This window comes from Oryzias melastigma, linkage group LG14 (genome assembly GCF_002922805.2).
Source record: "Oryzias melastigma strain HK-1 linkage group LG14, ASM292280v2, whole genome shotgun sequence".
Classification (NCBI taxonomy): Eukaryota; Metazoa; Chordata; class Actinopteri; order Beloniformes; family Adrianichthyidae; genus Oryzias; species Oryzias melastigma.
Window position 1 is genome coordinate 16,030,271 of NC_050525.1, and position 24,092 is coordinate 16,054,362.

Sequence of the window (24,092 nt, forward strand, 5' to 3'; positions counted from 1 at the left end):
GCCATAGATCACTATAACTGCCTCTATAATCGTAGTGTTGCTTCAATTTGTTACCAATGCAAGATAACATCATTAATAACAATAAAATCAAATGACCTGGCGGGCCGGATACAACTTCCCCTGGGGCCTGATCTGGCCCCTGGGCCTTGATTATGACACGTGTGCAGTATATTAAAGACTTTGTGTCACGTAATTCCAGACGGTCACTAAACGGCAATTATTGATTTCTCCTCCAACTTTTAAACAGTGGGCACTTGCATGACTTGAAAGCGATGCCATCTATAAGTCACAAATTCAAGACCCTAATTGGTAAAAGTTCCAGCTAGTTTAACCTTCAACGCACGTTCAATGGCCACGCGTTTTGCATGTAAAACGGTCATAAAATGCCAGACTTTTGCCCAAAATGCGCATTCATAGACTTTTCATTGAAAGTGGTCGCTTGAACGCGTGCTGCTGATGGCTCTGTGAACGTAACATGAGAGCTAAGTTGCAGAAGTATCTGCTGGGTTTTCATTTTGTTCAAAAATGCGTACTGCTCCTTTTCTATGCAACATGTTTGATTCTATTTGTCCCTGGGCCAGTTGCTTCTTGGGTAAATTAACATGATTTCCAGCTGCATCTTGACACTGCAGGACAGTTGGAGGGGGCCAGCCGGCTTTTGGTCAAGGCTTTTGAATAAGTCACTCTGATTTTTGCATATTTGGGGGAGATGGCACTGCTATCCAGGAGACTCTTGACCAGCACTACCCACACAGCAGTAGATCAGTGGTACAACTCAGCTTGAGGCTCTGCCAGTGTAGCTGCCATGCTGCCCTCATTACAGTAATGATCTCTGAGTACACAGCTTCCATGTGCGGCCCTATCAACAAATCATGCCCTCTTCACTTTTCTCTCTCATATGCATTTGCAAAACCCCAAAAAGGAACCTTATAGAAGGAAACAAAACATCATAATAAGTTGAGAGATGACTCCATATACTTGAAACTCATCACGAGTGGCATATGAAAGAAGATTAACTATTGGCTATTATTTTTTGTGGTTTATATTCTAAGCAGGGCTGCTGTAGGCTAGTTGATTTCCACTTCACATAAATAGGCTTCAGAATTGATCTTATGTCACACCTGTGTCTTCGTCGATGGTGAAAGTGCCTAGTCCGCTGCCTCCCCGGATAGAGTACCTCAACGTGCCATCTCGTCCGTTGTCATCATCTTTTGCTGTGACTGCCAGGACACTCGTTCCCGCACGAGAGTTCTCCTTCACTGAGCCTCTCACAGCAAAGTCAGGGAAGTAGGGTGCATACAAATTCTCATTGACATCCACCACCTGAAAAATATATTGGTTTGCTGTCATTCAGACAAAGCAATATGGTGAAAGCATATGTTTAATCACGTCCACATGATAAAAAAGTGGGTGGTAGCTAATTTAGGGCATGGATGATTTATTTTACAAATGGAGTCCCTTGCATGAGAGGAGAATTGTGTTCTTTTATGAACAACTGTCATTTATTCCAGTGCTTTTGGTTCTGTATTAGTTAGGGGACATTTAGTCTACAGTGATCTAAACAATACCGTTAAGTAAGTACGTGCTGTACATTTCAATAAAGAGGTTTACAGAAAGATTTGAGTAGAATAACAAATAAAAATATTACTTTTACAATTGAAAAGCTGGGAATCAATTGCTTTACATACCTCCACCTCCACAAATGTCTGATTCTTAAGTCTGGGTGTTCCTCTGTCCTCAGCAAGGATGGTCAGGTTGAAAAATTGCTTTGTCTCAAAGTCCAGCTCCTTCCTTATCCTTAGTATGCCACTCACAGAATTGATCTGTGTGAAATGCCATCAAACACGCTCATATTAGTCAGTATTATAATCCATTAAAAATTATTACTAATGTTTACTGAGTGCAAAATTATTCAAACACCACCAGATTTTTAAAAATTGCATTTAACTTTTTTGCTGACTATATTATGATCACTTGACACTCAGTTTCCCTCCTTTGTGTTTTTAAAAAGGTCAAAAGCTGCCAAAGGCCAACTGTCTGATGTCTTCCTCTGGAATTGTAATGTAACTCTTTTTCTTTGGGATTCTCATCACTTTGACAAAGTATTTTGTCCCCTAGTGTGTGGAAAAAGGTTAAAATCCCCACTCATGATTACAATTCCTCTCTAAGCTTTACTTTGTAATTATCTTGTTCTCCAATGTAAAGTTTAATGTTCTCAAACACTTGCTTTGGTGTTCAGCAGAGCTTATAAAAATACCCCAAAGGAATCGTGTTTATCAAGTGTCCAGATGGGTGATGCACTTCAACAGTAAATCTTCAGAAAGTATGAAACTATTTAATTCTGCACAGGGAAAAATAAATAAATAGTAACCATCTTATCTAAAATCAACATGATTTGTGATGTATTTTTAGAAATTTCAGGGCTTGGAAAATAAAAACATTTACATATGAATATAGGGTTACTTTATACAAAATTACAAGCATCTTATAACATGACCTACCTCGAAAGTTCCATTGAAGTCGTTGATCAAAGAGTACTGGACTTGTCCACCAGGGCCAACGTCAGGGTCTTGTGCTTGCACCCAGGTAATCACAGTCCCTGAGGGTAAGTCCTCTGGTACCCGTGCACTATAACTGGAAGGGATGAAAGCTGGAGAGCAATCATTGACGTCTTCCACTATTATGCTGAGAGTAGTCACTGATGATCTCCGAGTGCCTTTTTCTGCCTTGTCTTTGACTTCAATTTTTAATACGAACATGGGAAATGTTTCTCTGTCCAGAGTGCTTGCAACAAATACAGTCCCAGTTTCGCTGTCAATACCAAAATGTGGTATGCTGGTCAACATAATAAATGAGAGCTGTCCGTTTTGGCCAATATCCTTGTCAAAAGCAGCGACTGTAATAACTTCCAAGCCAATGGCTGAGTTTTCAGCAACAACTGCAGAGTAGTTTTCCTGATCAAACCTAGGATCATTGTCGTTTGCGTCCTCGATGATCACCGTCAGCAGTCTCCAGCTGGACATTGCGGGAATGCCCTGATCGTAGATGGTGATATTAAGGAAGTACCGATCCAGCTGTTCGCGGTCAAGTGGCTGCAACACAGTTATTAGCCCACTGTCCATGTCAATATTAAAGCTGTTTTCTTTGTTCCCATCAGAAATTGAAAACAGAACACGGCCATTGAAACCTGAGTCGCCATCTCGTGCTCGTACTTGAAACACACTAGCTCCAGGAGTCAGGTCTTCTCTCACCAAAATACTTGTAGGCAAGGCCTCAAACTGTGGAGCTTGATTATTCACAGAGAAAATATCAATGTTTCTCTCATCTGATTTTGGTCTAGCCATGGCGGATGCTTTTGTGATCATTTTCTCTGCCAACAGCTGAGCAACCCTGGTCTCCTTGCAGGTGAACCCCTTGGGTGGCATCCCACCCCGAACAACTGTCACATTGACAAATGCGGGATCAGAGAACCTCTCTCCATCTGTTGCAACTACCTTAAGGCTAAATATCCCACTTCTCAAGGTTTCTGCTGTGAAAGATCTTTGCAACGACAAGGCCCCAGAGTCTGGATTTAATCTAAAGTAGTTTAACTCATTTCCAGATAGTATCTTGTACTTCACCATCTCGAGTTCATCCATGTCTATTGCTGACAAAGTGATGATGGTCCTGTTGAGTGGAAAATCACGACCAAGCATTCCTCTACAAGAAACCCTCTCAAAAAGCGGTGGGTTGTCATTGATGTTTGTCACGCGGATGGTGACATTTAGCTCACTCTCCCTTCTGTAGGGTGAACCCCAGTCAGAAGCTCTTACTGCAAAACTATAAGAATCTTTTGACGACTCAAAATCCAGATCTCTTGTGGTTCTCACCTCCCCAGTGTGCTGGTGTATGGCAAAAGGAAGAGACTGGTCACCATTGATTGTGTAAGTAACATAACCGTTTTCTCCTCTATCGTCATCCACAGCAGACACGACAAGAACAACGGTGCCAACAGGTAAGCTCTCGTTGACAACAATATTACTGGGTGGCCTGATGAACACAGGTGAGTTGTTGTTTGCATCCTCTATGGTAATTTGAACTCTTGCTCGCTGCTGACTGATTATATCAACTACTTCCATCTGCATGAAGTCCTGTGATATCTTTGTTAGCTGCCTTGTGGTCATAATAACACCAGTGAGAGGGTTTATAGAAAAATACATGAGATCTGAGAGGCTGCTAAAACTGTAATTGACACTCAGGGGAGGTGGGGATATTTTCACCACTGCTACAATAGTGCCTGGGGGAGCTATTTCACTCAGCTTGACTGCATAAATTTCTTTTTCAAAATTTCCTAAAACCGGATCTGGCTTTGTAACCAGCAACTGTACAAGCTGTGTGTTGGAGAACTTGGAAGGTATGCCTCTGTCTTTAGCTTGAAAAGTTAAGTTGCAGCCAAAAGGGAATATATCCCAATTAATCCTTGCTGATGTTTTAACCAGATATTCGTTCGCAACAGGTGATCGCTCAACCTCAAAAAGTTCAAAAGGGTCTCCCTCAGTAATAGACACCCACTCTATTTCTCCTGATAAACCCTCGTCTTTGTCCTCTACCCTCACTATGACATAGACTGGATTTTTGTCTGTCCATGATGGAGTGACAGTGACTGCGCTGAGAACAGGAGCAAACTCATTGACCCGCTCAACAGTCAAGACAAGCCGAGCTGTACTACTGATCCCATTGTTCCCATAAAGTTTCATTCCTCTATCGATCACCTGCACTTCCAATTCAAATTTCTCTAATTTGTCTATCCTTGGCCGTCCTGTGAGGGTTATGAACCCACTGGTTGGATGAACAGAAAAAAGTTCCACTCTGTTCTTAAAAAAGTAGTAAAACTCCCCATTGGAACCCACGTCAGCATCGGTGGCCGTTACACGTCCTATGGTTGTGCCAAGAGGGGCACTTTCAGAAACAACAAAAGAGTAGAATGTCGGTGAAAACAGAGGCCGGAGGTCGTTTGTATCCAACACCTTGATATTGACGGTGGCTAAAGCTTCCAGGCCACCTTGGGCTGATGCCTTGACTGTCAGGGTGTAATTGTCTTGAACCTCCCTATTCAAAGTGGCACCGCTCCCTCCATTAGTGCATATGCGGAGGAAGCAAAAATCTCCCACCACAAACTCCTCAGCTTGGAAGATGCTCTCACTGTCTCCAGATTCAATGGAGTATTTCACATCTAAATACCAGGGTAGCCCGACAGTGATGCCCATTTTGACTTCACTTGTGATATACGTCCTCGCAGCAGAGTTTTCAAAGACAGAAGCATTATAGGCCGACTGGGTAAAGAGCAGGAAGCTTTGTCTTGGCTTTGGAGAGGGCGAAAACTGGGTTTTAGTTGGGGGGAAACCGAAGAAAAACAAAAGAAAATGGAAAAAAAGAAAAAAGCTCGGTACAGCAAGCATATTACCACACAGATTAGGAATCATCAGCATTCCAGCAGCCAGTCATTCTATATTTGGAGGGAAGAAAGGAGAAAGAGAGACAATCCTGGATTCAGTTAGTGAGTGAGTGAATAAAAAAATCAGTTTTACAAGTAAATAATTAGGGGGCAAAAGTTACAAAAATCTTTCCTGACGTACAAACTGACAGCATAGTCAGCAACAAACATACAAATTGTTTGCAAATTATCTTTAAAAATACAAGAAAAAGACAACTTTGATTAAGTAATGATAATTAAAATAATAATAATAATTTCCAGCCAACAAACAAATATTAATAAAATTTCATTTTTTTTTTTTTTATTAAAACAGTATTCTATGTACTTTTCAAACTAAAACATACAAAATCATAATAAATTTGACATGGAGAAGCACTGCTTCCATTACTGAACATATTTCAGCTAAAACAGGAAAAAGAAAATATTATCACTAAAATATTTGAATTCACTCACGTTGCGAACTGGAACCATGGCTGTACTGGCATCAGGAATGAGCCCCATCAGGAATGTAAGTGTTAAAAGGACATAAATCCCCTATTAAGAGGCTGTCCTGTTAGATTTTAGGGTGCACTTATCGTCTCCAATGCTGGCGCCGGTCCATTGAAGCTCCCCTTCCTGCAAACATCCACGAGGTTTTTTTTTCTTTCTTTTTAGTTTCAAACGTAAGTATCTTGTAGTATCGGAAAAATATGTGTTTATAATATTTTTTCAAAGTGTCCTACCTTGTGAAGAAATAGCTGTATTATATCAAATAATTTCCTGTCCCGTTTAAAAAAATGTATAAAAATAAATGAAGAAAACAGTCCGTGCGGTTTCGCGACAGATGATAATTTGTAGCTAGATATCCCGACGGACAGTTGACTATTACACTGCAGACATCCTCGTAAAAACTAAATGGCTATTGCCCTAGTTTCGTTCACCTAAATGCTGTAACCCGGAATGCATGCCGGTTCGACTTCAGCAGAAATAAAGTTAAAACTAGCCTCTAGCCAGATAATACTCGCTCGGTTTAGAGGTTTAAATCTGTGACTAACGCTGTACTAAATATTAAAAAAGGAGCCGCAAGTTTAGAAGCGGTCAGCATCACTTGACGTTGGTTTAGGACCACGGTGCGCTCACTTGATGAAGGAGGCGGGCATGCTCCGGAATTTGCCGAGAGTTGACGACAACACCCGGAAGTGAGAGCAACGTCACGCTCAGCATCTGAACGGTAGCGGCGGCGGCGGCTCTGCGTGCATCTCCCGGTGGTTAGTTAGAAGTCCGGTCACTGTTTAAACTTGCTTCATCCGTCACCATGTCTGTTTTGTGTTATAATAAGGGATGCGGACAGCGTTTTGACCCAGAAAATAACCCTGAAGGTGAGTGAGGTTTTAAGTTTTGTGGATTCGGGGACGTTTCTAGAATATTAGCAAGCTAACTACTGGTGGTGATCTGGAAATTTCTACGGGAAGCAAGCAGGCCTGTTGTCCTATTACAATACAACTATTATAAAATCACTTCCTGAACCCGAATACTGTTTTAACGTGTCTCCATAACTATATAAATTTTTTCCCTGTGTGGTTAGCTTTTAAATTGCCTTTAAATTACATTAGCATGCTAACTTTAACCGGTTAGCATGCTAGCATCGCACTTTAAAGGACCACGAGACTGACAAAACTTTAAAAAAAAAAACACGCAACTTTACAATATGAACTCACGTAGATCTCAGTTGTTTTTAAGAGGCGATGTTAAAAGTATTCAAAATACGTAATGACTTTGGTTTAAGGAGGTATAAAAAAATAAACTAGAAAAAAAAATGAATGAAAAGGTAGCAAAGTCCAGTTCAAACTCTTTACTAGCTCGTTTTCTCTAATTTTGTCTGTAATATCCTCTAGTACTTCCTTTTCAGTCATACATCATTACTCTCCAAGTCTTCAATTTATATAGTTATTTCTTAGCTCATTTTATATCAAAATAAAAGTATAAAGACACATTGGAAACACCTGTATTGCTTTGCTTTATGATGTTAAAAAATCGAAATTTTGGACTTGCTTATAACAAAACTGTATATATGTATATCTATATATATATATGACTGTAAAGATAATATATATTTTTATTTTTACAATAAAACTTTAATGTCTTGTTCTAAATACGATTCTAGAATCCACCAGAATGTTCTACATAGCATAGACTGTCTAGCACATAAAGACTTCGGACAGCTGGAAGAATAGCAGAAATATTATTAAAATGTTGATTAAAACAGTATTCTGAAGTTTTTGCATCTGAAATTTTATCAGTCACCAATAAAATACAGGCTTGTGGTTATGAAAAAAAATTATAAGCATGCCACATTTCATTGCAACACATTGTTAATTTAAGTATAATTAAAAAAAACTATATGATACAAGCATTAGCAAAGCATAACATAGGATTAAAGACAAAGAAGTAGCCTTTTTACATTTATGTCTTTTAGTGATATTCAGTCAATTGCTGATTGTTTAAATTATATTAGTCTTACAAGTTGTGTTCATTGTGGCTTGCTGAGTTGTCATATAACACAGGGCTGACACTCTTATTGTAGTCTTAAAATGTTTTCTTTAAATTTGTTCTTTCTTTTCCTTTTACTTTAATTTACTTTTCTGTGATCGGCAAGCCACAGTTTTGTTGTCGTTTGTTTTTCATAAAGCTGATGTTTATTTGCACATATTTACATGCGGCCAAGCACATAAACTGATGGAAATTCATGCAAGATGCATATTGCCAAATTGCTCGCACGTATTTCAACCCTAACCATAATTGTAATTGCGTGTAAACACTCTCTTTGTTTGACAAAACCCCAATTTTTCTCTATTAAGAAGAGTTAAATATTGTAAAGGAAATAAAGAAAGGCTTTTGTATGATAGCACATTTGGTTGCCTTTTATTTTGGTCTCATTTGCTCCCCTAATTCTAGCAAATACCTAAGATTTCCACCATGCGGAAGCAGTTTATGGCCTAATAGCCCTTGTTTTAATTTGTTTTTAACAATATGCATTTTTGAATCATCATATTGTGAATAGTAAATAGTAGTTTTCAAATTATAGCTACCCTGTAAAATCTTTTTTTTTTTTGTAAGTCATGATACATTTTTGTTCCAAAACTTCTTTGCCTTTTTTAATGCAGTCATATAGCATTACGTTTGTTTTTGATACTATTGCTTATGTAAAGCTACTGATTGGAGTGTAATTGAACTGTCAAGGTGGCTCTCTTGTCTTGAGCTCCCTCGACGGTAACTAAATCAGTCCTCGATTTCTTTTCTGTAGAATGATCCGTCTCTGTCTTCAAGTGGTCCGACGTTGCCAGACATTCGATGCAAGAGTCAAATTTAATTTCCATTTTAATAGGATGTTTCTTTTTCATAACTGTAGAGTATATTATAATTACCTTTAGGGATATCTAAGAGGTGTATCTATGGCAGTAGCACGAAAAAGGCTCAGCTTGGGTTACGCTTCACACAAAATGATTTATACCCCTGTGGTGTCCACCAGTCTTTTCATTGTTTCCTTTTTTATTTTCTTCTTATGTGTTTTGTAATTCAGTGCAATACTGTCAGACCGCTTCTAGAAAGAGCCCAACAGTGCAGTATGTTTTAATAAAGACGAGGTAAATGCTGTTGCATTGAAGACGGTTCTAGTTTCTATGGTCCTTATTTAATGTTCTGTCTCACAAATGTGTTCATTGTAAGCGTGTTCGCTTAAGACACTGGAATTGAGTCAAATTATGTCATGACAGTTTAATCTAAAACAGCCATCCAATAGTAATAGAGTTAGATTTCTTAAACTGGACGAGGACCTCAGTACTAGTTTTTGAATTTTATTTGTTGGTAACTTGGATAACAACTTGCAAAAATATTTGTTGACTTCAGTTTTATAAGAAAATTCACCATGGAATGGAAAATAAATAAATGTGGACTTTTTTTCTGTTTCACCTTCAGAGGAAAAGTAAAAGATTACCAAGTACTTCTGAATTTAAGTTTTTTAGGATGAAAAATAATTGAACCGTAAATATTTTTTGATGAACTTGTAAAGTTGTTTTTCCTCCAGTTTTCTTAGGTGTTTTTCTTGTTTTTTTTACAGATGGCTGCACATATCACCCAGGAGTCCCAGTGTTCCATGATGCCTTGAAGGTAAATAGTTTGAAAATACACAGATAACTTTATCACCTTTTGTGGTCAGCACCAACGTCTGTGTAAAATCCTCTCAGGGATGGTCCTGCTGTAAGAGAAGAACCACTGACTTCTCCGACTTCCTCAGCATTGCTGTGAGTTTTCTGTTTTTCTCTCTTTTCACTGACTTGTTTATCTCAACAGTCATGTCTCCGGGTATGTGCTGATTGATTAAAAATCAGAAAAAATTGATTGCCACACGTTCTTCGGTCGTGTTGGCTTGAACTACTACAGTTTGTGAGTAAGGAACTGGCTTCTTGCAGGGCTGCACAAAAGGTCCCCACAACAAAGAGAAGCCCCCCGAGCCGGTGAAACCAGAAGTGAAATCATCAGGAGAAAAGGCAAAAGATTTAGAAGACCAAAAACCAAAGTTCAATGAGTACATCATCTCTGCACCAAAACCTCAGGAGGCAATACTCAGACCAAGGTTGGTTTCAGCAAGTTTTACCTGTTCATTTGAAGCTGCTCACTGTGTATCTGCACTGTTTTTAAAGCTACCAAGTTAAAATGTTTGGAAGGTTGATTTTTCTTTGGTTACAACACAAAAAACGTCGAATATTACTTGCTACCAGAGTGTTATGATGTTCAGCTGAAAATACTAACAAATCCATTTATTATTCATGTATTAAATAGTCCCAACAACACATTTTTAAACAGAATAAGTTGAACTTTGACTATATTTTTATTTAAATATAATCAAATGTGTTTGATTTTGTCCTCACAAAATATTCCATGTGGTTTTTATTATTAAAGAATTAGTCATTTATGTTTTGACGGTTTTTTAAAATATGTTTTTGCTTTTCTTACAGTGCTGATGAACCAATGGTGAAATTACAGCATAAAGTTTCTGCTTCTCTAAAGCAGGCACTTGAAAAGCTAAAACTGTCTGAAAATACAACAGAGAAAAAAGGTATCAGTATACATATTCATTTTTTCTCCTTATTTGAGTTTGAATATTTTCTTTTAATTGCATTTATATTGTTTTACTGTATATATTTTTTTCTTAGCCTTACTTTTTGTTTTTTGTCTTGTCACTATTTAGAGGAAGACGAAGAGGAGCTCAAGATTGGTACCTCCTGTAAAAATGGAGGATGTACAAAAGTAAGTGAATTGGAACTTTTTTTTGTTTGTTTATTATTCCAGAATGCATTTCTAATATTGTGCATTTCGACACCTTAATGGTCTTAAATGAATTAATGCATGTCTTTATATATATACATTAATTATAATTATTTATTTAGCTTTTTTATACTATGTTGGGTTTATAGAGGAACTTTTGTAGCTATAGTGGCTTTAAAAACTCTACTCTGCACTTTCAGGTTCCTCTAACCTCCATAGTTTGTAAGAAGAAAAAAAAAAAAAACAAGTTTGTAAATAAATTTTATATAAAGTTAAAATACTTGAAAGCTCTAAATGCAGAGGGATTGCATTGATCTTTTTACTGAAGGTTTAGAAACATTTGGGGTTAACTATTTACAAAAAAAAAATGTGCAGTAATGTTTGGAAATACCTTTTATAATGTGTTCTCTTGATTTCTGAGTCTCCAAAATGATATCTAACATGAAAACACCAAAATAAAAATACAGATGTTATGAGGGGTGTAGACACCCTACAAACACTAAGCATAAAACTCTTGCCATTTATTGCTGAGTTTACATTTTAACACATTTTATTTTGCAATCCATATGAATATATAACATATGTTGGTGTTTTACTTTATATTTCCATCTAATTTATGATAATCTGAATAAACTACAGCCTATCCATGTCACATTTGGCCTCTATGCCAGACCAGAAGTGACACAAAATTATTAAAAATGTGTAGATTAGTCAAAGGATGGGGAAAACATCCCGACACTTTAAGCTGGTTCTTTGAAATGCATCCCAAAAGATCTCAGCACTTACATTTTAAAATGAACCCACATGTTTTTTTTCTGAAGAAATATAAATCAAAAGTTTTTCACCCAAGCTTGGCGAGCAGAAGCTGCAAGATTAGAGCACACATTGTGAAGAAAATGTTCTTTTACACGTTTGGCAACAGTTTTTAGGTGATTTACATAATTGGACATTTCTTAAATTCCCTTAGACATCTTTTCACAGCTGCCTGCTTGCTAGTCCTGTCAACGGTTAGAGTTCCTTTAGTGTTGAAGCAAGTCGATTCCCAACTAAAAAAGCAGTTTTTGAAATAAAATAATGCTTATACTTTAATAAGCAGTGGAATCAATAGACATTATTCATAAAATGTAGGTAAAAATAGTAGCTATCAACAATGCAGTGTTATTGATGTAGTGGTATTCTTTATTGGTGCTTTAAAGATTTGAAGTTCAGGATTTTGCTGCAAAAACTGAACATGTATTTGTCAGAATCACATAAACCTTTGGTTTAAAATCAAATTGTTGCTGACTAAGACAAATAAAAGCCTTTATGTTTCGTAGTGAGGTAGAATCATAAAGTCTGGTTCTCATTAGTTGTGTTTATGTGTCTTACAATGGGGAACAGCTCTTGTGTGACCTTGTCAGTACCTCAGACATCATCCACAACTAACTTACTTACCAGCTATTCCCAGCGCTGATAAAGACAACCCAAAGTTTTGCCCCGACACGTTGCCACGGCAACAAGTTTTCCTCCTTAGATGGAATGTCCTAAATGCGCGGTCTTATGTCTTAGTCTAACCCACCTCAGAATGCTTGAACCCTTGTCTGTCAGATGTATCTGGTTCAGTGTCGTGATGTCGTCTGTTGATTGATGAAAATACTTTTATTTCCAACATCACAAATCATGATAGAGTTGAAGAGGGATATCAAAGGCAGTCCATTTTCCACTCCTCTCCTAACTGTGATTTTTGTCTGGCTATAAGAGAAATGCAGAGCATCCCTTTAAGTGTGTCACTTTTTGAAGAGGGAACTTTTAAAATGATCCACATTTAAGAAGTAGCAGAAAGTATTAGTTTTAAGAATTTTTTTTCTCACAGTTTTAGATGCACCCTCTTGCTCTCCTTTCATTTAAAAAGTGGAAACTTTTGTCTGCAAATGTAACTTTGTTGCTCTCCATGAGTAAAATGAACATGCTGTAAATGAATCCATTATGTAGTAACTCTTCCATGGTTATACTCAGTTTAGTTTGTTTGATTCAGCCTTCATTTATATTTCCCTCACCATAGATTGCCAGAAAGCATCTTCATCTTAATATATTTTGTCAGATCAGTTAAAGCCCCATAATATGTGTAAGCCTGTGTCTAAACTGTCCTTCCTAGCGCATTGTGGGAGTCTTAGTTTTGCCATATAGTGACATTAGTCTTCAGCCTCCTTTTGGTCTGTGTGCTCATTCAACAACAGTGCCGGTGACTTTTATTGGAGACTTTATTCACAATGTGTGCAACCCGCTATGCCATGGGGTGAATTGGCCACGGCTCCAGCCTTTGCATATTCTATCCTCTGTGTGAGCTCAGAAGAAAGGCCCTTTGAGCAAGACACTAGTGGAATACGTCTGCAGCACATCCAATAGTCAGGATTTCTTCCCCTCGGTGAGACACGCAACAAATGCTATGAAAGAGAACTCAAGGGTTTGCATAGTACCTCAGTTCTCTGAGTGGCATCAACTAGTGTCTCACCAGACCACCCTCCTAGTTGGAGAAACGAGGCCAGTGGTTCTAGGACTCCCCTCTATTTAGGATGATGTCGTTAGTGCCAACCAGACCCGGCTTGGCGACTGATGAAGTCCCCAAAGAAGGGTTCCCCTTTGTGAGACTCAAAAGAAATGCTACAAAGAAGAGCTGGGATTTATTATCTGTAACCCACTGAACATTTCAAGACTTTTAGTGCTGAAGGGAGATCAAGTATGAGACCTGTGTAGCAGACTACAGTTTTTAGTTATTGATGTCACAAAGTTTGAATTAAAAAGAAATATAAAATTCACTGAGAAAAATGCTGTAATGAGAAATCAACTAGCAATTACTTGCACTTTTTGTACAGTACTTTAGCTTTATCATCTCACATTAGTTTTAAAAAATATTGTAGCATTTTAATATTACTGTTCACAGCATAAAAAGTTAGTGTTAAGGCTGTTAGTCAAAACCACTGTCTGTATAACAAAACATTTTTCACGGCGCTGAAAAAGCTGAAGCAGCAAAGAAAGGCTAAATCTAGGAGCCACTGAAAGCCAAACTTAAACAAGAAAAGAAGATTTACGGTAGGCACTCTCCATCTCTGCTGAGCAATGTGTCTCAGGGTTCTGTTATTGTCAGACTCCCGGCCTTGTATACTTTATCTTGGCTCGCTCTCCCAGCAGTTGCTTAAAAACAAAATGCTCGTTTCAAGTTTGAAATGAGCCGGACAGTTCAAACTGTTTGCTGAGAACACTGTTAGAACACTGTAAGTACGAGAAGAATTTATATTTATGTATCTTTACATAAGATCCTGGAATTTGCAAAGATTGTGGCACTATGTTAAAATGTAAAATTATAAATATATGGATGAAAATAATAAATAGTTAACATAATTTTTATTTTTCCTCATGTAAACTTCATACATTTTGATGCAAATATTTCCATAAAATATATAGTATATGTAATGATTTGCTAGTTTGAGATAACAGAAAAATGCATTTTTCTGCATTCTTTGCCGCATTTCTTTAAAACATTTTTTTTGTCTTTTCCAGACTTTTGAAGGACCAGAAAGTGACTCTGACATCTGCTCATACCACTCTGGAGTCCCCATCTTCCACGAAGGGTCGGTATTACCGCTAATGTGTTTAACCTTCTAGCGTGAAACCCCCACTTCCTGTCATAATCAAAGAATGGCCGACCGTCATGAAACACCAGTTTTCTATGCTTACTGCCAATAGTTGGTGAATAAAAGTCATATTTTACTCTTATTTTAGTTTACCGCTTCACTTGAGTGCCAGTTTATTGCCTTTCTAAAAAATCCATCAGGTTTTAATGTCTATCCCATGTCTGAAGGATGAAATACTGGAGCTGCTGTAAGAGGAAAACTTCAGACTTCAACACTTTTCTTTCCCAAGAGGGCTGTACCAAGGGGGCTCATCTATGGAAGAAAAAAAATACGGTGGGTTTGCCGCCGTGACAGCAGATGATAGATTTCTGCTCACATCTGTATAGAAAAGTTGTAGTTAGAGAGCCATCTAGTGGCGTGAGCTCAAACAGAATTCTTTCTTTCTTTCTAGGGAACCAAGGTGGTCCCTTGTCGCTTTGACTGGCACCAGACGGGGGCGCAGGTCATCATTTCTATTTACGCCAAAAATGCTGTCCCAGAGCTGTGCTATGTGGATGCCAACAGCACCACTGTGAGAGAAACTCCTGTCACATAATAGCTGTTTGTATCAGCTCTTGCCAGTCTAATGTGTTTTTATCATCTTGCAGGTCAACATTCATGTTATATTTGAAGGAGAAAAAGAATTTAAGCAGAACATTAGCTTGTGGGGAGTAAGTACTCTTTTTATTATATAAAACAGCTGACAATGCATTATTTTGCAAGTTCCTTTAATGTTTAAACCCGTCATTTATTTTAAATAAGGTAGTATGCTAAATCATTGAATAAGAGGTTGGAGCTTTTTAAAAGCCAGAATGGCTTGTATCTTTATACATGTATTTTTGTTTGTTTCTGACTTTAGGTGATAGACGTCAGCAAAAGTGTAGTGAACATGATGGCAGCTAAGATCGAGATAGCCATGAAAAAGTCTGAGCCCATGTCCTGGGCTCGTCTGGACCTTCCACCGCCTGTCAGCCCTTTGAAGGAGACCGAGAAGGTTCAAGAAGATGCAGAAAGTGGGGATGAAGATGATTAGCTTTCAAATCAAAGGATTTATGTCTCACCATATTGTTTGCCTCTTGATTAAAGTCTCTTGTTCTGTTTTCTTTGCATTCTCTGTTTGCTCCATAATGTCATTCTGAGCTTCTGTATGTCTCTTTTTTTTAAATGTAAAGTATTTCCCAACTTGCAGATTTTTACAGTGAAAAATAGCAGAATTGTGGGATTAGAACTCACCTGTATATTTGCACTGAAGTCCCAGTGGAAGACAACCGTGCACAGCACAACCACAGTCAGGCAGCTGTTCTATATGGAGCGCCATTCAGATCACAGTGGACCAGAGTCGTAACTTATTGTTTGTTCTTTTCATCAACGATTAGCTGTAATTCCTTCAGCACATTTGTATGATTTCATTCCATGCTTAGAAAATGTTTTTTTAGTTCATCCAATCAGAGGTGATTAAAAAGTACTCACAAATTGTCCTGTATAACAGAGCTACCTAATAGAGTTTTAATTATGTCAATGATGCTTCAAATATTAAGCATCTTTACTTTCAAGACAATAAAAGGTTTTGAAAACTTGTATCCCATTTAACTTTTTAGGCTTAATCTGCATTTTTTTCCAATATTTAAGACACGTTTTGTACACTTTTGCTTTTTGAAACTTGTAATCGATTTATTTTATTCAGTACATTTTAGTGTGGTTTCAATCAGAATGTGCTAGAACATCTGGGAATGCCAACTGAATACTACGTATTTTGAGCGACGTATTATGAAATGATACTCAAGAGAGCATGTGTCTTGCCCTGGAATGTATGTCCTTTCTCTGGCTTCATTTGATCACCATGAGGGTAAAATGATGAAAGAAGGTGTTTATTTTTACCAAAAATAAACATACCGAAACTGTAAAATCCAGATGGTTTTTGATGTGTGTGTGTATATAAATAGGGATAGAGAGATTTGTTTTTACAAAAAAGCTTGTATCTCTTACCTCATATGTAATTACATATTTTTATGTATTATTCCACACATAAAGAATGTTACCAGAAAGAAAAAAAAAATATTTTTCATTTATGTGGAACTAACAAATAGAAAATACAGTTTTCCGAAGTTGTAAGCAACAAATATTTAGCACCTGAGTTTATTTCTGTGACTATAAAGTAATAATACAACTTTCTACTTCAGTGTAGTACTTTTATTAAGTATTTTAGTATAATTATTGGCTATTCTATCTAAGATCCTACACATAAATGTCAATTTCAAGTGAATTATCTTGGTTTAAACCCCCATAAGTATCTTTGTTCACAGTGATTTAACTCTTAAGTTTGTCTGTAGTCATACAAATGCAGTAAAAGTATCAGACTTCTTAATATTTTTCATTTTGGTTTCCTTTGAGCACCTCTTATCACATCCAGTAACATTTGTGTCAGCTCATATTGACATCTTTTTGCTAAGCTACAAATATCAGACTATGTTGCAATGGAGGGAAATTCTGAAGATGCTCAAGTCTTAATCCAGCATTTTCCATCTGCAGTGTCTTAAAAAGCCAGTAATTAAAGACGCCGTACCTCAGGTCTCTATCACTCCTAATTCACAACGCTGGTATGAAAAAAAAATGACATTCAGAACAAGTCTTCACATAGCAGTCTGGTAGTTTGGGTGGTTGGTGTCGTCTTTGTCGCCGCTGCGGATTAAAGGCTGTCTTTCTGGGAGAACAAATCCACCTTTCCAGCTCCTCCCTTGAGGCCAGGATGATCCTCTGTATCTTTGTGTCACGGTTTGAACCACTGCAGCAACGGCTATTGTCACGAACACTCCACAGAGGGCTGCGCACAGCATCCAGGGCCACATTTCCCGAAGTTCCTCCAGGTAGGGACGCAAGGATTCCGAAAGCCTCTGGTCTGAAAAGATGAGAATTGAAATGATGGAAAACTAGCAAATATTTTATTTTGAAAGGTTTGAAAATTATATCAAAGGCAAGAACTTACTTGTATCTAGGAGGTGAGAGTATTCGTATCCAAGGTCTTTGCTGGATATAAAGTACTCTTTATTTTGATGGAGAGGTATGAATGGTGCCATGTAGTAGTCACCATTGTGCCCTATAGGAGCATTGGCTTCTGGGTACTGGGATGGAGCTGGATTATGCCTCCTGAGCCACTGCTCATAAATACTTTGATGCAGAAAGAGAGAAAATTAGGTCAAAGTAGTAATTCCTAATTTGAAAATATTAATCTACAGGACTCACCTGTCGACAAAAGCATGGTGAAGAAGAAAAATGGGGTCGTTTGCAGAACCCTGCACTGAGGACATGGATCCATTCATGAACACATGCAGAGCTGCATGCATACCCAGGCGAGAACTGCTACCCAACCCAGTTTGGGGATCCCCAAATCCTGTAAAGAGAAACTTTTCCACTTAACCTTCCAGAAAACTAACTTTTTATTTTGGCAAAAGGAGTTGTTGTCCAAGTTTTTAAGTAAGTTTCCAGCATTTGCACCAGTTGAAGGTATATTTTATAGCATCATGTGGGCTGTTTGAGGTCACATGAGAGCCTCTTCCTCACTCGGCCATCATGTGAGATGCTTGGGTCTCATGAAGGTGCAAACTGGCTGTGTGTTCAGGGCTCCACCATCTGATGCAGTCTGTCTGAATAGCTTCATTATTGTGTATCGCCTTCCACCCCAGGGGATTTAAAACCTTGGACTGGGCTTCTACAGGCTTTTTCCTTTGTCAGAAGTACGGGAACTTTTCCAATCAGAGGAGAAACTGCTGGAATAAAGCCATTTCCTTATGTTATGTAAAATGAATACTTGGTGAATACAAGTGCTGCTGATAATTAACGCTATATCTTCATAATTACAGGAAAAAGTAAAAGGGTCCAGGTCTATGCAGAGAATTTGACATACAAAGCCTCATCAGAAATGAATGCTAGTAGCATCTGAATGTTTTGAAATGAGACTAAAATTTCAATACTGTACTGTAATCCTATCCTGAAGTTTAAAAAGACATAATTTCAAATAAACATACTAAAAACTCCATACTTAAAAATAAGCCAAGTTGAGATGTTTTAACCCAATTAAAAAAGGTACTAACTTTTACCTAGGGTTTTTTAACCCAGGAATAAAACATCAATTGGGTTCAAATAAAACCACTATAACCCAAAGATGGTATTGCTCCAAAAAGTAACCAAAAATATATCCCAATATGAATAACCCAAGAATTGAGTTAAAGAAATAATCAAAATTTTGATAGGTTTTGCACAGTGTTGCGTATTTGTGTTAAGTGTTGTTTTGTTGTTCGTGTGGCTGCGTGAATCAGACCTTCCAGAGTGTTTCTGAAGCTCATGTTGGCGGTGCGGTCCATCGGTCCGGTGTCGTAGTTGGGGAGGTTGAGGGTGAACTCCACTTCAGCTGAAGTAGGTATTCGTTCCACCAGGTTACGGTCGTGGTTCCCAGGGTTACGGCGCACTGGGCCTTCTTCCCTGGCATCACACAGTACTCCTCTGTTGTTGTATTCCTCAGCTTGGGAGCACAGGACCTTTAGACCAAAGAGACAGAGGATGAGTGTGGCGGAACAAATGAAATCAGTGAAAAGGAAATTGGTAAGTATATAGTTAGTAGAGGCGTTTCTAGGTATATTTACTCCATCATATTACTCAACAGTGTTGTGTGAGTTACTTTCAAACTACTTGTTATTGATAATCCCCTCACCTTACAATATTATTCTCTCAAAATTTCATAAGTTCTTTGTCACTTAAGAGTTTCTTTCTTAACACTTAGTAATTTAGCGCCTCTGTGAGTATTTTTTACTACTTTTCAATTTGCTCTAAAAATGGCGTGGCTTGATGTCCACAATTTAGTACGAGCTCAGATTATTTTTTTCCACTTAACAGACATTTTTATTATACTACATAATAATTCCACAATGAACTCAAAAATATCCAAAAAAACACAATTCCAAGTTGTAAATCCTGTTACTTTCTACTGCAATAATCAACAAAAAAATTAGATTGATTACTTTTTCAGTGTTTCATAACTCTTGGTATGTTTAAAGCAAATATTTCAATACTAAAAACTTTTTTGAACCCAATGATCTCAGAGACTACTAAGGGTTAATAATACCTGCAGAAGTAAACATAACATCTAAAACAGGTATGGGCAAACTTTCTTACTAGTGGGCCACAAAGGGTTCTACAATTTAACAGAAGGGCCAGACCAGTAACAGATTTTTTGTAATTTATGTCGTAAAAGAAAGAAATAACAGGATCTGGACAAAAACATGCTTAATCTTGATTGAAAATTATCTTAAAACAGAACATTTTGGAGTTTTTATTTCAAAATTGTAAACATGAAAACGAATCTTCAAACTCTACAGGAATGTAGAATAACTTTCTGTGCCTAAACAAGGTGAATTTATATGTAGTTCCCTATATATGGGGAGACACTTGAACTACACGGAAAATAAAAAATTAATTCTGGTAATCAAAATTATTTATTCTGGTTTGGAAGGTCAGATTAAATAGTTTTACGAGCCGCATATGGCCATCAGGTTGTAGTTCGCCCACCTCTGATCTAAAGTGGCAAATGTACTTCTAAGTATTTTTTTTTATTTATATTAGGAGGCAATGTAGTGTTAAGATGACAACTAATAATACTGTTTGTTTAGTAATTTGAACGCACAGAATTCCTGGGACTGACTGGCAACCTGTCCAGGCGACCAACAGTCGCTGATATAGGCTCCAGCAACCCCATGACCCTGAAAGGGGTTAAGCTGGTTTTGGAAGATGAATGAATGAATGAGAGGAAACCCTCAGTCAGTTTAGTTCTTAAAAATGTAAAAAAAAAAAAAAAAGACCAACTGCTTTGAAAAAAGAGGCCTGAAGCCTGTTTGTGCCAGATAAACTAAAACAAGAACCCCCCTACCTGATAAAAGCAGGATAAAATGAACATGACAGACAGCTCTGTGAAAAAACAGGACAACAAAACATTTAGGTGTTTGATTCTTTGAAAGCTGACATCAAAATTAGCTTAGCAATTTAAGTCTGTATTTTTAAAAGCTTAAATTGATCAACCACAACCTCAAATGCCGCATGGTCTTACTGCTTTAATCGATTATGTTTAGGTTGTTGGGTCTCTTGCTGTAAACATTTTTACTGAAGGGTAAAATATTGCTCAAAACTCAATAGTTAAGTCTTTCAACACTTCTTTAAGCAAAAAGTAATGTGTTATTGTGATATATTACTTTTGCAATGAGTTACTTTCATCAACACTGTTATTTAACTAGTCTAAACAAAGCAAGAAGGCTGCAAGGTCCCTTTTTAAGCATCTTTCATGTTCTTTTTTTATACTTTTATAAGAAAAAAAAGTAGGTTAAATCTAGGTCAAAAGTACTCACACTGTAAACTAAGTTGAGTAAAATAATTGAAAAAAGCAGCAACAGTCAAAATCTTTCAAATGAATAAGGAACTTAGAATAAAAATCTGTAATTGAAATTTGACTCTACTGGAAAAATATTAGGACGTTTTTATAAGAAAACCAAGCCATTTTTAGGACACACTTTTGTTATACAAGAAACCACACAAACCATGAAAATAATCCATCCTCCTTCCTGTCTGTACAAACACAAGTGTGAACCTCTGGTAATGAAGATGAGGAAGCAATATCTTGGGGATTTGTTCAGTCCAGGAACCTTCTCATCAGAGGTCACAGACAGAGTCACCACAAGAACCACCCTAATAAACCCGGGTCATGTCCTGACGGTTGGCAGGACATCTAACCACAAAGGCTTGAGTGATCTTTATGGCAACCAACTATTAGATTGAGCAGGGATGGTCGTTCAAGATGAGGATGTATTGAGAGAAAGATTAGAATAAAACTAGACACTAAAAAAATTAAGGCGTGCTGGATTCTACTGCAGATTTTCTATATTTTAACAAATTAAAAACTTTAGGTGCACCTTGTGGTTAATTAAAAAAAATACACTTAGGGTCACTTTATGAGTTCTGATTTAATGTTAGCTAGGTAGATCTACAAATTTAATACTGAGATGCATCACAAATGCCGAAACAAACTGTTCATCTGTTAACATCAGTGCCAACATTATACCGTCACAAACGGGCAGACAGCTGATTCCACGTGCAGCAGGTTTATTAGTTCAGGCAGGAACTAAGCACAGATAAAAAATCCACAAAGCTAAATCCTAGTCAGATAGGCAGAAGTCATCAATGAGCATGGACACATCAGAGAAGAGAGTTCAGGCAAGGGTCAGGGCAGGCGGCAGTCAGAAGATTATGCCCAGAATGAAATGCTCGGTATTGCAGGCAGGGTGGCACAAACAATACTTCACACAGAGTGAGGCTCTGTGTGCTGCTCAAGGAGCAGGTGGGTGATTGTCAGATTGGAGACAGCTGAGCAGCATCCAGGAACTGTGGGCTGGGGCTGCTGGTAGATGTAGTGCAGTCAGTACTCTGGAGAGGACACCCGCTGGTGGCTAAAGGGGGAGACAGAGTACTGACTCCTGACATATACTATACTACTACATTTGCTACATTGACATTGACATCCTGTGTGACACAGAGTGTCTTTTATTTTGAAAGGAACTCATCCAAAGCATTGTCAAAAGTTATTAACTATTTCACATTTTGATAAAAAGATTAATAATCAATTAATCAGTTAAACTATAAAAAGAGGAGAAAAATGAATAGAAAGTCCTAAATAAAAAAAAAGGATAAAAAAATCTGTTGTAAGCTACGCTAAGAACATTAGTTTCTACTTTTGGAATATTAGCAGTCTCTTCAACCCTGAGGTTCTTGGGCAGGAAGAGTTCATAATCTAAAATATTTTTTTAGGCTGACAGATAGTAAGGCCAAGACCATCAAAATAGTTTTAAATAATCAAATAAAAAAGCTGGTCTTGATAAGCTGGTAACCATCTCCACACCAGTAATGCCAGATGGTACTGCCCCAACCTGCAGATGGTGGATCAGGTCTACTAGATGAACAGCTCCAATTAATTTAGGAAGAAAAATAAACAATAAATCAAACACCAAAAAATGGTGTTCAAATCCCAAAATGGATTAAAAAATATCATTTTGTTTGATTTAAATGCGTAAAATGACACACTTTTACATTATAAATTATTAAATTGTGTGTTTTTTAGACGTTACACATGTTCCCAAACTCCTTCCATTAACTGCAATTGATGTTTTTTTGTTGAACAAAAGATAATTGGAAAGTAAATACACACAAAAAACAAACTTGCCAATGTGTTTACCTGCCAAGAAGAGAAGACAGAGCTTGGACTGATGAGATTTGGATCCAGGGGACTGCGGCCCCCCATCAGTTCATCCGTGCACACATCACAGCTCTGGGCGTCCCTCCAGTCCCAGTATGGAATGGAGAAAGTGGTGTCTCCGGTCAGCTTCCTGATCTCATGCTCCCAGTGCAGCAAATAAACACGATGCCAGGGAGAAAAGGCAGGTGCCCAGTGAGCAAAGTCCACGTTGGCCCAAACATTCCCCGGGCCACCTAAGAGTGCATTGCGGGACACGTAGTAGTGCATCCAGACAAACACATCGTAGATGGAGACATTTGCAAATAGTGGGTTGGAGCCATTCTGCATCTCCCTGTAGGTTCCTATTGCCACAACATAGTCGCTGCTGAGTGTCTGCTTGGCCAAGTTCAGGTATGACACAAACCTGTTCCTCTCTGCTCTGGTCAGGTGGAAAATGTTTCTCCTGAGAGACTCTCTTCTTTCACTACAGCGCTCCCCAAAGTAGCCAAACTTACAGTCTGCACAATTGAAGCCCATAAAGTTCCCCGTACACTGACAAGTCCTGTTGAAGAAAACTAAGGGCCATTTTTCACGGTCGTCCAGTCCAGAGAAGGGGTACTGCGGTCCATCTGGCTGGTCCGTCACGCTCACATCCTCACAGGAGCCCCTCCCTGACCTGGCCCCACAAGCCGAGCCGTCCCCTTGCCAAGCAGGGCAACATTCCCTGGTCTGCAGGGCTTCTTGGGTTGCACACAGACGAGGGAACTGTTGATGGGTCGGAACCAGACACAGCAGCAAAACAACCACTCCTAAAAGCCACATCACAGCAGCAGGAGTTAAACGTCTGGAGGCACAATCGGTCACACACAAATTAGCTGGAGAAAAAAAAAGTGGGATGTGTGATAAATTCTTGGCTTAAATTCTTTGCTCTCCCCCACACTCCACCCCTTTTTTTGAAGCAGTCACATGCTGCAAAACCCTCAAGCTTACCTTATGAGGGGGGAATTAGTCTGAAATCCCACAGCAAACTCCTCCCACGAGAAACCTTACTATGACAAATTACTAGAAAGAAGGTTTTTACGACTGAAAAAACCTTTGGTAGCATTTAACGAGGAATCCATCTGTTAATCCTACAGTAATTAAAGAATTTGGAAAATGGTTATATTATTAAGAGAAGATCCATGAAAAGTCAGCTAGTGTAAAATGCTGGACAAAAATGTTGATCTTTTTCCCAGCTTAAGGGAAACCATGGGGTTACAGTGATTACATGCTGGTTTTATGCTTCAGTAATGAGGATGTTGGCTTACTTATGATCTTTAGTCAAGAAGCAAACAGTTTTTATTGACATGATACACTAAAACCACCATGGTAATGGTGTGGCCACACAGAAAAATGATTG

The 24,092-nt window shown here is 38.0% G+C and overlaps 3 protein-coding genes across 3 annotated transcripts in view; 1 reads left to right on the top strand and 2 right to left on the bottom strand.

The window, feature by feature from the left end:
* Positions 1–6,439, bottom strand: part of LOC112139500 (protocadherin Fat 3) — a 90,894-nt gene extending 84,455 nt beyond the window's left edge. Inside the window, exons 1-5 of the mRNA XM_036215088.1 lie at positions 6,196–6,439; positions 5,927–6,088; positions 2,502–5,485; positions 1,689–1,823; positions 1,122–1,323 (exon numbers count right to left, since the gene is read on the bottom strand). Of these exons, the coding sequence (XP_036070981.1) occupies positions 1,122–1,323; positions 1,689–1,823; positions 2,502–5,468 (3,304 nt within the window). The 5' untranslated portion in view covers positions 5,469–5,485; positions 5,927–6,088; positions 6,196–6,439. The remainder of the gene's footprint in view (positions 1–1,121; positions 1,324–1,688; positions 1,824–2,501; positions 5,486–5,926; positions 6,089–6,195) is intronic.
* Positions 6,440–6,615: 176 nt separating this feature from the next.
* Positions 6,616–16,337, top strand: chordc1b (cysteine and histidine-rich domain (CHORD) containing 1b). The gene is made up of 11 exons (XM_024262338.2): positions 6,616–6,831; positions 9,570–9,619; positions 9,697–9,753; positions 9,922–10,085; positions 10,468–10,568; positions 10,701–10,759; positions 14,315–14,385; positions 14,616–14,721; positions 14,840–14,959; positions 15,036–15,098; positions 15,287–16,337. The coding sequence occupies exons 1-11, from the start codon at positions 6,768–6,770 to the stop codon at positions 15,458–15,460; spliced, it is 1,029 nt and encodes a 342-aa protein (XP_024118106.1). The 5' UTR covers positions 6,616–6,767; the 3' UTR covers positions 15,461–16,337.
* A 20-nt stretch (positions 16,338–16,357) lies between these two features.
* Positions 16,358–23,868, bottom strand: LOC112139508 (tyrosinase). The gene is made up of 5 exons (XM_024262329.2): positions 22,694–23,868; positions 18,743–18,959; positions 17,668–17,815; positions 17,411–17,592; positions 16,358–17,323 (listed from the first exon to the last, which is right to left on the bottom strand). Exons 1-5 carry the CDS (start codon positions 23,513–23,515, stop codon positions 17,058–17,060), a joined length of 1,635 nt encoding a protein of 544 aa, XP_024118097.1. The 5' UTR covers positions 23,516–23,868; the 3' UTR covers positions 16,358–17,057.
* Positions 23,869–24,092: the final 224 nt, after the last annotated feature.

Excerpts from the sequence above, each read along its gene's own strand:
- chordc1b (XM_024262338.2), top strand. The coding sequence starts at position 6,768 with ATGTCTGTTTTGTGTTATAATAAGGGATGCGGACAGCGTTTTGACCCA. Across the intron at positions 10,086-10,467 it reads GAGGCAATACTCAGACCAAG|TGCTGATGAACCAATGGTGA; the intron begins GTTGGTTTCAGC and ends CTTTTCTTACAG. Across the intron at positions 14,722-14,839 it reads TATGGAAGAAAAAAAATACG|GGAACCAAGGTGGTCCCTTG; the intron begins GTGGGTTTGCCG and ends CTTTCTTTCTAG.
- LOC112139508 (XM_024262329.2), bottom strand. The coding sequence starts at position 23,515 with ATGTGGCTTTTAGGAGTGGTTGTTTTGCTGCTGTGTCTGGTTCCGACC. Across the intron at positions 17,816-18,742 it reads CTTCAGAAACACTCTGGAAG|GATTTGGGGATCCCCAAACT; the intron begins GTCTGATTCACG and ends TTCTCTTTACAG. Across the intron at positions 17,593-17,667 it reads CACCATGCTTTTGTCGACAG|TATTTATGAGCAGTGGCTCA; the intron begins GTGAGTCCTGTA and ends TCTGCATCAAAG.